At 35.5% G+C, this 14,847-nt stretch overlaps 1 protein-coding gene across 1 annotated transcript in view; it reads right to left on the bottom strand.

Annotated features, from left to right (window-relative positions):
- The window catches only part of ADGRB3 (adhesion G protein-coupled receptor B3), a 446,982-nt gene that overhangs the window by 240,701 nt on the left and 191,434 nt on the right, over positions 1 to 14,847 (bottom strand). Inside the window, exons 5-9 of the mRNA XM_053938382.1 lie at positions 13,754 to 13,918; positions 10,717 to 10,881; positions 9,649 to 9,813; positions 2,890 to 2,991; positions 2,212 to 2,318 (exon numbers count right to left, since the gene is read on the bottom strand). Of these exons, the coding sequence (XP_053794357.1) occupies positions 2,212 to 2,318; positions 2,890 to 2,991; positions 9,649 to 9,813; positions 10,717 to 10,881; positions 13,754 to 13,918 (704 nt within the window). The remainder of the gene's footprint in view (positions 1 to 2,211; positions 2,319 to 2,889; positions 2,992 to 9,648; positions 9,814 to 10,716; positions 10,882 to 13,753; positions 13,919 to 14,847) is intronic.

A 14,847-nucleotide genomic window follows, 5' to 3' on the forward strand; every position in this document is an offset into this window, starting at 1 on the left:
GCATCATGTGAATTCTACTATGTGATTTCTAGTTCTAGATTATATGCAGCTTGATTGGAGGGCAAAAAGACAGGGACATGTCTGTATTCTATGCTTTAATGTATTAAATATTATATTTATGTATATCAACTGCTTTATATCAGCTTCAGGAACATCATTCTTTTGAAGACTGTGCATCTGATTTTCTTTTATATATTTCAGATAATAAATGAAAGAGATTCAGCTCAAATTTTATGGGAATATTCAGAGAACTGAGTGATACCCAGCTCTATTCCTGGTCTGCATTGGTAAAATAACTTTATTGGTAAGTTAAGCACACTGAGACAACTCATACATGCTTTCATAAGCACACATATTTATTATAGCAACACCGTCTGTCAGCAGCTTCCTTATAAAGCCCTATTTTCAGGGATTTATGGAACTGACATATGTATCGTGGGGGGACAAGCCTACATTTGCAGGGCAATGACCTTATAGGTCTTTACCTCTATTTTCTCTGATTCTTTAAATATGCTGCGTTGTTCACTTTGAGAAGCAGAAAGATGTAAAACAGGCCAGCTTTCTTTGCGAACAGCTCCCAAGTGTGAAGGAAGTCCACTTCTCTTCTTTAATTTGTATGCACATGAGCTAGACTTAAATTTTGTGCAGCAAAAAGATATGCTTAGGTGCTTCTGTAATTTTAAAGAAGCATTACCAATTTTTAAATGTTCTTTGGCGGAAAGAATATTTCACAGTGTAATTGACTCATAATTAATATTTCCAAAAAGGAAATATTGAAAAAAAAAAAAAAGATAAATCTGCTGTAGGTTAGAAATGTCTTTTGTTCAACAAGTCAGACTTATGGCTCTTGAAAAATTACCAGTGCCTACCAAAGCCAGGTAAGTCAAACCACTGAATAGCAAGAAACAGCATTTTGCATAGTTTGAGCTGCAAACTAGCATAGACCTAACAAATGAAATTGTTGCAACAGAGTAAATTACCAAAAATATTACAGCCAACTTAATATGGTTTTTGAGCATGAACAGTAAAGGGAGAGATGAACATGCAGGCAGCTGTGTAAAATAGAAGCTTATGTGCAGTGGGGAAAATTCCTTTGACAATCTATTCTGTGCTATTTTGAAAATAATTCTTGCTTTGGCCTACCCTGAAACTGAATCCCGAGTCTCAAATAAATTGGGTCTAACAAAACAGAAATGCAGCTCAAAGGAATTAATGAAAATCTCCTCTAAGCAGCAATCCAGATTTGAGGAACGGCAGCCAGGCTACTGCTTTTCAAGCCACCAAAGAATTTTAAACATGTTACAGAAGTGTTGCACTTCGTTGAGAAGTTGGGAAGTCATGAAGCACAGAGCTGTATTAGTGTGCCTCTGCTGAATGATAAACGGAGCAGTGGCCTTTGGAAAAGGATGCAGAGTAATAAGAATGTCAGTAGAATATATCATGCAGGGAAAACCCATTGTCCATGAGAATCTTCAAAGGCTCATTTCCCAATATAGTATTAACCTGGCTGAATGCTTCAGCTAGGGACATAGAGGGTAACTAATATACCTAACACATACCATGGTAACATATTTATAAAGCAATATACATTATGTATTACATCTATCCATATAAACATATTTAGGCAGTACATAATTGTATAATGCCAATGCTTTGCAAATAAACTTTTTGTTAGGCTTTTTGAAAAAACTTCACATAGTATTTCTTCATCTAGAGCTACTTTACCTTTTCCAAGACAGTGAGATAGATTTACCCTATAATCATTTCCTATTGTTACTTTTGAATGTGAAGTTCTAAATTTGAGAGCAAAAAGAAACATTCCTGGCTTCCTACCTGCAATTAAAGAATACGCAGTATTACAGAATTCTCAGCAAGTTGCTCTTCCAGTAAATCTCATTTATTCGCATCTCATTTTCTAATAAACTAAAATATGTTTTGCCTCTGACCCCTATAAAAATTTCACACAGTGGACATGAAAGAAGGGAATCTGATTCATTTTTCCACTTCTACAACAAGACAAGGCTTGTTTCACAAACAACAGCATTATACAAGATCAAAATAATATCCATTAACATAAATTATTCTCTGTCAGATCTGTTTTCCTCTTCGTATTGCTTAACAGAACCTAAGAGTAAATAAGTATGTTTCTTTTTACGCCAGTGATTAGTAATGAATAAACAGAGCAAGTACTAAAGCTGACTTTGCACCTACTGAATGCTGCAAGTGTCTGTACTCGTTTGATATGCATCTAGCAAAGCTTGGATGTTCCCAAAAGGCCACTCCATGAACACTGAGAGAGCAGCGTCTGCTAGTGGTGCCTGTAAGACACAAAGAAGACAGAAAATATTTATATGAGTGAGAGCAACTGGAAAGAATAAACTTTATTTAATATATATTCCATGCTATTTTAAAGGCACACACACAGAAACAATTTCATGTAATGATCATCGGTATATAGAGAGTAGTATAAGATCCTGAAACACATTTCAATGTTTACTTGATTGCTTTTAAGCAGTGTTTCCTTAATTAAAAAGATTTTTATGTTCTCCCTCATTTTCATCACTTTGCTGATAGATCCAGTCAAATTGATTAATTGTCAGCTTTTTCTTTGTGGCTATAATGCTCATATGTATGTGTATACATATGTATATATACAGATAAATGCACATATACTACAGACCATGCATATATGTAATCTGTAAGAGACATCATATGTACATATGTATATTGGCATGCGTATGCATAAGTAAATATGTGAGGTTTATACAGATATATTCACATATATCACTAGACTCATATTTATATGAGTCTAGTAATAATTTATCTAGGACACAAAGCAAAATATTTCTTCCTTTTTTATCATCATAAGATTTCAAAGTAGTACTGTACCTGTGGCATTGAGAGGACATCGATTGAATGCCATGTCCCCAGCTGGGGTCCTTTTCCAGACCATTGACATCAAATAGTCTTCAGGACATATTTCATAAGGCGCTGTCATTTATAAATGAGAATTTAAATAGAAACATTAACATATTTTATATCAGAAAAATAAGTGTTCCATTTCATCCTACTTTTTCCTGAGATGTGTATGTTAACATAACTTGGGCTAATTTTCAGTTTGAAGTAAAAAAATGAGAAGCCTGAAATTTTGCATATCTGTCTTTGTGATGGTATTTATTTCATATAAACTTGGCTTTATTCTCCCCAGCAAGCAAGCATTTCTTAGGTTGTAGTTAGAATATTAACAGGTTTTACTCTTTCCTTGTTGCTCTATTTTGATCAATAACACTAAGAAAAACACTTAGATCAAAAACACTAAGAAGATGATGAGACTTAAACTATGGTAAGTTATAATGCTAATCTTAAACTAAAATTTGTAAAGATTTTTCTAAAATTGAATCTTTATGTGAAAGAATCAGTTCTGAAAAGACAGTTGAAACATTAAATGTGCTGAAGGTGCTAAATGAGAGTTGTGTATTCTGAAGGTTATTATAAAACCAGGTTATTTCTTTGAATGTGTTTCAGTACAAGCTGGTAATTAAAAAAGTATAGTCAATAATGTGGGACTGAGTGTCTATAAAGCAAAACAAAAACCTTTTACTGTTATTGCAATACCATTTAAAGGGAAAAATATTGTCACAATTTTGTACTAACAGAACTGCATGGGGAAAAATAAACTTCAGCAAATGCTTCATGTTTTATTTTCACATGGTCACAATAGCAGATTCCTCTTGCTCTTTGTATGTTAGTGTATATTCCAGTTTATGATTTTTGAACAAATTAGATTAGCACAGAAAACATCTGGCTGAAGCCATCTCACAACTCACATCACTGACATGCTACTTAATGAAATCTAATTCACTCCAATTTCAGGGCAGAAAATCAGGAATTGTTTATTATTATATATTATTATTTCCAGAAAAAAGATATGTAACCCTGCTGTGTTACAGCAAAGTGGTTACAAAACAAGAAAAAAGAAAAGAGAAAGGAAATTCATTCTAGCAGATGGTGTGATAAGGCAGAAAGCAATTCAATGATTCACTCATGGTTGCACGGGAAATCTCTAGCAGAGGCAGGAACAGACTACAGATTTTGCCCATCCCATTATCTAACCCATAAAATCGTCCATCTTCCCTGTTTTGTACTTCTGCTGACGGAAGTGTGAGCAAGGGAACTGAGTAGACTTTTGCACAAAGCTGTACCCTCTCTTTGTAGAGGACAAAGAATACCTAGCAGATGGCTCAGTAATACTAATATGAATCACAGTTGGGCAGAAAAATTGCTTGCTAAATTTGCCTCACCATCAGCATTCCTGAATCGTAAATCAAGACAGTTGGTGCTGCTAAAAACGCAAGAGATCCATTAATGGCAAAACCCAAAGAAAGTCAGTTATAGTCATAATCTAGAATACTAGCCCTGCTTCAGATATGCCCACAGAGTGAATGCATCAGGACAGTGTTACACTGGGAAAAAACAGATTTTGATAAACATAAGCCATCTGGTGACATAAGCAAAAGCAATTACCATTCTATTATGACCTTATAAACAAAAGAAATGTTCTGTTTTGAGGAGCGTAAATTAACATAATAAGGAGGTTATATTATAAATTACATAAATTTGCTGGAGCTTAGAGCTCTCCGAGAACTATATTTGTTATGCAGCTGTGGCCATTTCAAATGTGTTGTGTTCACTAATCACCACTTTAGGTGCTGATTCTCAGAACTAAAACTCTTCTTCTCTCCACATACTGAATGTTACATGCGAGATCTTGCTTAAAAATATATATACATGCATCTATACGCACATTCAATACACCTTATTTTCTCTTTTACATTTGCAAGCCTCAGGTAATATCAGAGATTTCCCATCTATTTGGAAGGGTACTAGTGTGCTCTTGAATTAAAGTTTTCAGAACTCAAGATTATATTGAAACTTTAACCTAGTGCCAGAGATAAACAGTGCACTTGTGTATTGTGTTCAAAAGTAAAAGGCACTCCCAAGACCTAGAGTCATCAGTAAAGAGGTGTGGGAGCAGCTGGAACTTGGAAGAAGTTTTGCTTAGCCCAGGCAAAGATTCTTTTCTTGGTCTCTGGCTGACTCTTGGCCTTTTAATGCCTCATACAAGGATCAAGGAATGCTGCAGATAAAAACAAACTCCTTCTTCCCAAAGCTAAAACCTATCTGGCAGAGCTTACTCATCAGGCAACCACCCACATTAAAGCATCTGTGAGGCTGCAACCCATGTTGCTCATGGAGGCATTATAGGCACACTGGAGTGGTACTATATCTGAGTTAAAAAGCCTTGTTGATCCTCAGAACCAGTTCAAGTATTTCTGTAGCTATGGCACAATTAATTCATAACACACCCACAGATAAATATGAGTTTGCTGTACAAAATCATAAAGAACTATTAGAATTTAGAAGCAAATAGCAAATACTGAGGTAAATTTTGCTATCATTGGCAAACAAAAGGCAGACCTCTTTCACTCTTCATGTGAATCACCAGCATCTTCCCACACAGAGCATGCATTCAAATGTACCACATTACCTGTAATGATAGGCCTGAATTCATCACACCTAAGCACAAATATTCAACAAATTCAGGGGTCTAGAAGCACAGTCTCCTTCTGACATCTCTGGGAGAGAAGATGTGCATCTCCCAGAGGCAATCAACCCAACTGGGATCTGTGGAAGCTCAGGAGAACACACAAAGCAAGAGACACATGCAAGAGACACATGTAGCCTCACAGAGTTTGCCATCTACACAAGCAGATAACAAACATGGGAAAGGGTAACGAAAGGGTGAGACAAGTTAGCCTACAGCACACAGTAGCTCAAATGACGGTAGAACTACAGCTCCTCTCTTGAATCCTAATTCAATGCCCCAGGCAAAATTATCATAAACAAAGGCAATAGGAAAAAAGCTTTGGATGTCTTATAGAATAGTGTTGCAATCAGAGACAAAAAAAAAAAAAAAAAAAAAAACAAAAACAACTCCCCAAAGCTTTAATTTTATTATTTAGCTAAATATAATTTGAATTATTTGAATCTTCTCCCTTCTCCTATTCTATCTTATCTATTTAATACTGCTGTGAAAAAAACTTCTACCATTGGTGGGAAATGATTAGCTAGTCTTCAGTTGCTGTGTACTCTTGTCTTTCTGTTAACTAACAAGATAGTCTAGCATTGTTTTCAGTTATACTTTGGTCTAAAGTGCTCCTATATTAGGCTTTATATTACTGAAAACATGCTTATAAGAAAAATGCTGAGAATCTTTTTTAAGTAAAATCCAGGTAAAGCATTAATATTGGAAACATGTATAGCATTAATATAGATTTAACTATTAGGGAATTAGGTATTTCTGGAAACCAATACTGTATTGTTGAAACATGATATATTCTTCTGGCTGTCAAAAGAACACAGTCCTATTTTTATAAAAACAAATTTACAGAAGTCTTCTACCCTGTATAGTGCTGCACTTTGGTTTTGGTTTTCCCATCTCTTCATTTTCACTGACATATTTGGTGGAAATTGCCTTATTTCTCTTACACATTCTTCTACAAGTTTCTGATCATCTTGCCATGCAACTCCTTATCAGACGCATCTTTTTTTCTTATCTAGCTGTCTCCATTATTCTTATGGGATAGATATAATGTTCATTCATCTTGTGGAAGTTTTCTGCTGTGACTCCTGAGTGACTAGCTGTTTACAAAATATAGAAGCATTTTTTACTTTTTCTGATTTGTTTCCAATTTTCTGAAGTCATCCTTCACAGAAAAATGTTTTGAGTGCAGAGTAGTGCTGACCTACTAGGAGCAAAGTTTAACTTTAGACATTTAGGATGCAACAAAGCAGCAATAACTGAACCCAAAATATCTTCAGATCTTTGTTTTTCATACCTAGATTATTACACAATGTTAGGACAAAACAATAGTTTTAAAATTTATAGCTGTGATATAAACAAATCACAAAGAAAGATGCACAAAATTTGTTCAGAAACCAAGCTTTTTGAGAATCCAGTTTTCAGATAGTTGTTGCATATAGGTAAAAGCTTATAAAGTGAAGGCCTTGTAAAATCATGGCTCAGGCCTGCTACTTTGGCTAAGCAGAAAAGGATTATGGGAAAGTGACTCAGCTGAATTAGAGGTAGAAAAACAAATTATGTAACTATCTTGTGTTCACATTGTGGTATATGGTGGTTGGTTGAATTATATTTATTATGATTTTAATCTATGTAGCTGATAACTGGCTAATTGCTTAAAAAGACCAGGTATTTGCAATAAAGCAGCTCTCCTTTGCACCTGCCTGGGGACTCTGCATCACTTTGCACCCTCACCTCACAGACAGCACTTCTGAGTCTGCCTCTCTTAATGCTGCTGAAAGTAATTCAGTCTATGCCCCAGCCACTTGAAGGGAATCACTGAGAAACTATGAAGAGAATTTCATATAATATGCAGATAATGCAGAGTTTAAACTACAGAATGTCCAGGAAAGATTTTCAGTTATCAAGTAAACACTCTGATTGCAAAGCATCTTATTGACATCTGTCACTCTAATAGAAAAAGGCTTTATTAGCCTTTTGCTTACACAGTTTAAAGCAGCTATAATTTAACTTTTTGTATGTCTATAGATTTTAGGGTAATACAAGTAGGTGCAGCCTCATACCCTTAACAAAAATATTACATGGTTCTACACACCTGAGGGTCTTGTTTTATGCAAAGCAATGCTAATACAAGAAAAAGGATCAACATTTTAGTTTTCTCATATTTTTCAGTGGCTTACATGGAACAAGAAACCAGTGAGACAAAAATAGCTTTTTTGAGCTATTTCAGGGCTAGGAAGAAATGTATACAAATAATGAAATTTGCTAATACTTTGAACAACTCTTTATAGTACTTTCCAATTTTGCTTCTTTATAGAATGTAAATGTATACATAATTTTATAAAATCTTGGTAAATTATCCACTCTCTACATTTAAATCTGAGACTCTTCAGTAAATATCAGTCATGTCTAATAGTCTGCACAAGCATAGCTTGTTAAAAGGTGCTTTAGGTTAGAGTTTCTATAAGCGCACTAAATCTAATCTGAAATTAATCGAGTAAATAAATAAATTCACCACATGGCAAATAAAGCTCTGTGTGCATTTGACTTGTAAATACATCTGTAAAATATTTTATTAACAGCAGGTGGCAACCTTTGAAAATTGGACTGCAGCAGTACGGCTTTACTTTTAAATATACAAATGCAAATTATTTCAAGAAGGGTTTTATAAGCAGCATCTAGTTCATCTGACTTTATTGAGAAGATTCATATTAATCTTCTATTAGTGTTGTGCTTTTTAGAGGAAGCCTGCATTACCTATGGAAATTAGTTTGCTTAGGAATTCAATGCAAATACTATTTTGTACTGCTTTTCAAATAATGAAATTTTTATTAAAATTAAAGAGATCATTTAAAAAGCAAGTTAACTTCTACAGTGCAATGTTATAACTTTCTAACTACAAATAGTCTTTTTGTTGTTCTTCGAATGCAATGACACTAATTGTTCTACTGTACTGCAAATACTTTGAAAACTGTTCCTTGATGTCTGTCAAGGGATAAATATGCTGCCTATGAAATATATGGGATTGATAACATAAAATTCACATCTGACAAATTTCTCATTTCCTGACCCAAAGCATCCCTGCCATTTAAGTCCTTCTCTGACCACCAGAGAACACAGCCAGCAAAAATGTCCAGAAGTAAGATTGCTAGATTGATTTTTTTCTGCTTCCTGGCTTGCAGTTCAGATTACATAATTTCCCAAGTGGGTGGCTAAAACATCCTACCCTACTAACAAACTACTTACTTTTTTATCTTTCACCTATCCAACAATGCATTCTTTTACTTTAGGAAATGTGCGTTTACAATAAATACTATCTGATTCACCAGATATTCTTCTTTGTTCTTCATTTTTGAAGAAGCTCAAAAGTACACTTCTATTAGCTTTTACTGGGAAAGACTTAAGTCTGTTGGGAGGACAAAGTAAAGAGTGATAAAAAGCGTTATATTAAAAACGTTATATTTAAGCATTATATTGATGCTTAATAATAGAAAGATGTGTCTTTCAATTACTTTCCTTTTTATAAAATGTGGCTGACATATTCATTCATTCACTCTCTACACTATGGTAAGGCTCACTTTATCTCTTATTTTTACTGCACTGTAATTTACCCCAAATGTATTAGAGATGTCACTTGTACGCTGGACAAAATGAATTCCAAATTACAAAACCAGACCTGATATTCTCAGACACCATGCATTCAAAGAGATTTTCTGTAGGAAATTGTTCCTGCTCCAAATACTATAGGCATTCCTAGGCAATCAATTTCTACTATGATATTTTGCTTTACTCAAAACTTGGTGCATTGCTCATATGTCTAATAGGGCTCATTTGCACCTACCTGCATAAACAGAAATCTTCTGAGAAAAGCAGCAATGTAAAGCAAAGCCAGATACAACTCTTTATGGCTATTACTCTACAGGCATTGATCTTGTCTTTCCTTAAGATGCCCATTAAACTAAGCCCTATTGTAGTAAATAATAACAGCAATTTAAATAATAAAAGCAATGTAGTAAATAACAAAAGCAATTATATTTTCATCTCACCAGGACACCTCTGTTCACTGCACCGTCTGACTTCCTCTCCGGTTCCTTCACACTGCTGCCCAGTCACAGCAGCACCTTGACAGATCCTTATCCGCCTCTCCCAGCCGCCGTCACAGGACTTGGAACAGCCACTCCAGTGGCCCCACTGGTTCCACTGGCCATTTGCTGTTTGGAAAAATACAATTACAGTGGTGATATGATGACAGTCATAATGGAGAATTACTCTTTTTCAAAATTTATTTGTATAGTGCTGCTGTACAGTAACAATATACATTTACAATATGCCTAAGTACCCTTAAAAGAAACTAAGTAAAAACATTTTTGCATGTGATATTTTAAGATCTTGATTTTTACATGCTCTGGAAGAGCAAATGAGACTTAAAGGTAAGTCCATACAGAACCTACACACCCTGTTTTTGTACTGTCAGAGGATCATGAAGTAGTCTCAGCCCAAAAGGGAATCGATTCATATATATATTTACGTTCTAGGTTCATGAAAAACTTAAGTGCTTTAGGCTTCAAAAATATCTGCTGAATGTCCTTCAAAGAGCAATAAAACCAAAAAGCTGATGTGTAGCCTTCTTGCAGGCTTTCAGGGAACATTTCTCAGGTTTTTTTTTTTTTTTTTTTTTTTTTTTTTTTTTTTTTTTTTTTTTTTTTTTTTATCATCAAGTAAATAAGAATGAGGTCCCAGGAATCACAGAACTGTTAAGGTTGGAAGGGATCTCTGGAGATCATCTTGTCCAACACCCCTGCCAAGGCAGGGTCACCTGGAGCAAGTGACACAGCAACACCTCCAGGTGGGTTTTAAATGTCTCCACAGAGGAACACTCCACAGCCTCCCTGGGCAGCCTGTTCAGTGCTCTGCCGCCCTCAGTGTAAAGAAGTTCTTGCCCTGACGTTGACATGCAACTCATTGTAGTCAGTGACTTTTGTTCCAGCCTCGCCGTGGCTGGAGCTGCTCTGGCCCTTGCCGAGGCCAGCCCGCCCTGCATTCCTGCTCCGGCTCGGAGCTGCGGCCGGGCCGGGCCGCGGTGCCCGCCCGCCGCCGAGCCGCTGGCTACTCACCGGTGCACTCGGGGTTGTAGCACTCCCGGCTCTCGGCCCAGGGCCCTCTGCACTCGGAGCCGCCGTGGGCCGCCGCCGTGCACTGCCTGCTTCGCTGCTGGGTGCCATTGGAGCAGGTCACCGAGCACTGGCTCCACGAGCTCCACTCCTGCCACTGTCCGTCCACTGCCGCGGCGGCCACAAAAGAGATGGACACAGCAGAGTTACCACCGGAGCCAGGCAGGTGACCACAGCCCCTCGGGCTGGGCCCAGCCTGGCTTCTTATGGCAAGCAAATACAGAAACCGACGTTATGAGCTGCTTTAAACTAATATATAACTGTCTTCCTTTTTCTTCAAGTAAAGAGCGTCCCATCTCCTCTAATTGTATAGTGATATAAAAAAGGATAAATAATTATTTCGGTCACACACTGTTTTAAGGGTCTTATTAAAAACAAGGCCTTTTAAAAAAGACTGGTCTTTTTAAGCAAAAGTGAGAGCCGTTCTTGTATCATGTAAATAAACCCTAAGCCCTCTGAAGTGATTTATAAGAGCTGCAGTCATAGTTCAGATAGGTCAGATTATAACATTTTTGGTCCTGATGGTGAAACTGGATGTCTTTAGTTGAACAGGAAAAGGAGAACGGGAGCTACCACTTTGCCTCACATACAGTCTCTCTTCTCTGTATTCACAATGCTGAATATATTTTTATCATTCATCCTCCCTGTGAGGGAAATGATCCTAGTTCTTCAACATTCTTTTGAGATAAAATGTAGCAGGACAGAAACTGCCTGCCTGCCTTCCTTCCTTATCAGATATGCTGTTGTGTTTGCATATGGCACAATCTTCTGTCTGAATTTGACAAGTTAAATGTCTAAACAAAATGCAAATGGTGGAAATGGCTCTGTATTTAGTAATTTGTATTAGCCCATGCACTTGAGTTTGAATGAATATTCTCCTGAGTAAAGGTTAATGACTGTTATTAATAATTTTGTATATCAGAAAGCTTCTTGAGGTAAATGAAAATATTAAAAACCAAGGTAATGAAAAAACATAAAGCAATTACGCTTCCATACAAGTTAAACATTATATAGTCAATAATAATAGGACTAGGCAGTATGTTTAAAAACAGGCAAGCATTATGAAATGTGTTATGACTAATCGTGCTAATTCAGGATCCTGCATTCACAGAGATTGTGGCAATCATCAGTTCCTCATTGCCCCTGCAGTTAAATATAATCTCAAAATGTAGGTTCTAATATAATTTTGATTAATACTCATCCTTGAAAACCTGGTTCTATAACTACTAGTGCTATATAAGCACCACCACTCCAAACAAGGAATTTCACTTGGTGCACTTGCCAAACCCTGTTTTCAGGATTCTTCTAAAGGGGACTTGGAAAGCAGCTCCCTAAGCTGATGGTGTTAATATCTAGAATAGAAAGAAGAATCTTAAAGTTAGTGATTAAACATACTGTTCTGTATGGGTGTGTATGGGTTCAGTGAATAATGGAGGTAAACTATTTTGCTAATGTCAGACATTAACAACAGCACATTTCAAAGATACTAGCCATATCCCAGGCCCAGGATCTCAGCACTAGTGAAGTAAAGGAAGAGATTTTCCGAGGCTTTTCCCTGGAGTTCTGCATTAAATATTCCATGTAATGCCTGGTTGTGAACCACTTCTCAATGCAGATGCCTCTGAAGCTATGAAGCTGCACCCTGATAATTTATTCAGAAAGAATAAAATTCAGAAGAAAATGGAAATCTTTCCAAATATGGATGCTAGTTCCACTCATTAATCATAAAAGGTTTATGTGAAGAGGAAAACATTATGGAAATTACATTTCAATGTAATTTCTCTTCAGTTTTATTCATTGCTATGTAGTATTATTTAGGGTAGGAAAGATCAAATCAATTATTATACTGTCTTTGGAGAAAACTCATTCTGCGGCTTCTCATATATATTTCATACATCTCTCTTATTTATCTTTAGGAGAAGAGAGCATGTGAGTTTTCTATTTCAGAAATACCCTTAAAAACAGAGAATTCTACATTAAGATTCCCTTAATAAATTGAAAATGCAAATTGCAGCAAATCTTAATATTGAGCAAAGATTTAAAGTGCTAATTTTAAATGTAACAGTCTAGAAGTGCCTTTAAAATTCATTTAGGTACAAATGATGGTTCAAAATCCAGAGTTCTCAAATAATTTTTTGACAGATTAGTTGTAATATCTTTTGTGTTTCTTCACAATATTGAAGCGAACAGGATGCATTATATATACATGCATTTTGAAAAAGCTGGTCTAAATAAATCACAATCTAAAGACAAAAAGTTGAAAATCAATTTTGTAAGAACACTTTTTTTAGTGATCTTTAATTTTAGTAGATGGACAGTTTAACATGAAGCCCATGCATTGCTTATTTGGTTAGTGGCAATTTTTTGAAATTGCTTTAGCACATAACTACCAGAAATGAGGCACCTAAATCTGTACTACAAGAACTAAACAGGTATTCAAATAATGCCCTAGCTTGTGTGAGCCTTTCTTTCTGTACACATGTAAATAAATCCATTTTGGATAAATTAGCAATTTAAAGATTATGGTTTCACAAATATGTTTGTCATATGATGAATAAATAATTACAGTGAATCTCTAAGCAAACTGTAATTTGTAAACTGTGTTTTGTATTCTGTAATTCATACAGATATGGGGGACACAAACAATGTGACCTCTGAATGTCTCTCTTTCAGCCACACTCAGGAAGTTGTTAGCCTTTTGATTTTCTGAGACCCATCCTGAATCAAGACTTCCTACACAACATACCGTGCCCTACAGAGAGTACCTCAAAGAAACTAAATACTGTTTCATCTGTCTTGAACAGTTACCATCCTGACTATATACTTTAACCACTACAGTCACAATTATGAACATTATTACTCAAACTAGTCACTTCTGATAATGTTTTTTTTTCCTATGTGCAAAGGGCTATAAAAGAAATCACAAACAACCCACATTAAATGCACTGTAACAAAGCAGAGAGTTGCTGTATGAGCTCACCAGGGCAGAGTGCAATATTGCAAGGTTTGTGCTGTGTTTCAGGTCCATCACATGATCTTCCCCCATACTGGGGAGGTATACATGACCTTGTCCTAGTTCTTTGGCCTCGACCACATGTGAATGAACACAAACTCCAAGGTGACCATTCCTCCCAAACGCCATGTACTGCAACAAACCATACAGATTTTAACCAGAAACAGACACACAAGTAACAAAAGGATTTCAAAATAAACAAGATCAATATTTTAAATAGGAGTTATTTTGCCACTTTCAAGGAAATCAGTACATAGATAAGCTTTATCATAGGAAAACACATACTTCTTAAAACTTAGTTAATTTTAATTTAATAATATTTTCCCTAAATTATATTTAAAAAATATACTTTGAAACATTATTCTCTAATCTTTAAACTATCACAGTTTCACTTCTGTTTCACTTGACTGTTTTACACAAGATGACTTTCCTTTTCAGAAGTTAGTTATGACACCTTTGGTCTCTGACTTGATATGTTTAATAGCCCTGATTTTCAGGAGGCTAGCTTTTATGAAAATCGAGCATATATTTTCTGTATCAAGGCAATTCTAAAATCTAGAAGCAATCAAAATTAAGCTTTCTTTTGAAATTATAGGAATAAATTCAGTAATTTATTACTATGTCAATATCACAAATTGGGGCAGCAATCTTAACATTTTTTCAATTGTTTAAATTCTGGTGAAAATATGGTGGCAGATGTACTTGATCATTGTCATCAAAAGTTCCAAGACCACATAAATAAAAGAGATGTATACCATTTCCTTACATGAACATATTCATTGATGTAACAGACATTAATGCATGCTTTACTCTTGGAAAAACATTCAACAAACAGCAAATACATTCAGAGTTCACAATAAATTACAAACTTACACTACTGTTTTTATATACAAATATTTTATAATATTAATTTAAGGAATCATAGAAGATGAATCTTTTTCTACTTTAGGCATTTTCTACTATAGGAGAAACTTATATACAATATCCATGTGAGCTTACATACTATATTCAATCCCTTTACAGAAAAATTCAGTGAAATTTTCGTAAAGTTCTTTGCACAT

Source organism: Vidua chalybeata, chromosome 3 (genome assembly GCF_026979565.1).
Source record: "Vidua chalybeata isolate OUT-0048 chromosome 3, bVidCha1 merged haplotype, whole genome shotgun sequence".
Classification (NCBI taxonomy): domain Eukaryota; kingdom Metazoa; phylum Chordata; class Aves; order Passeriformes; family Viduidae; genus Vidua; species Vidua chalybeata.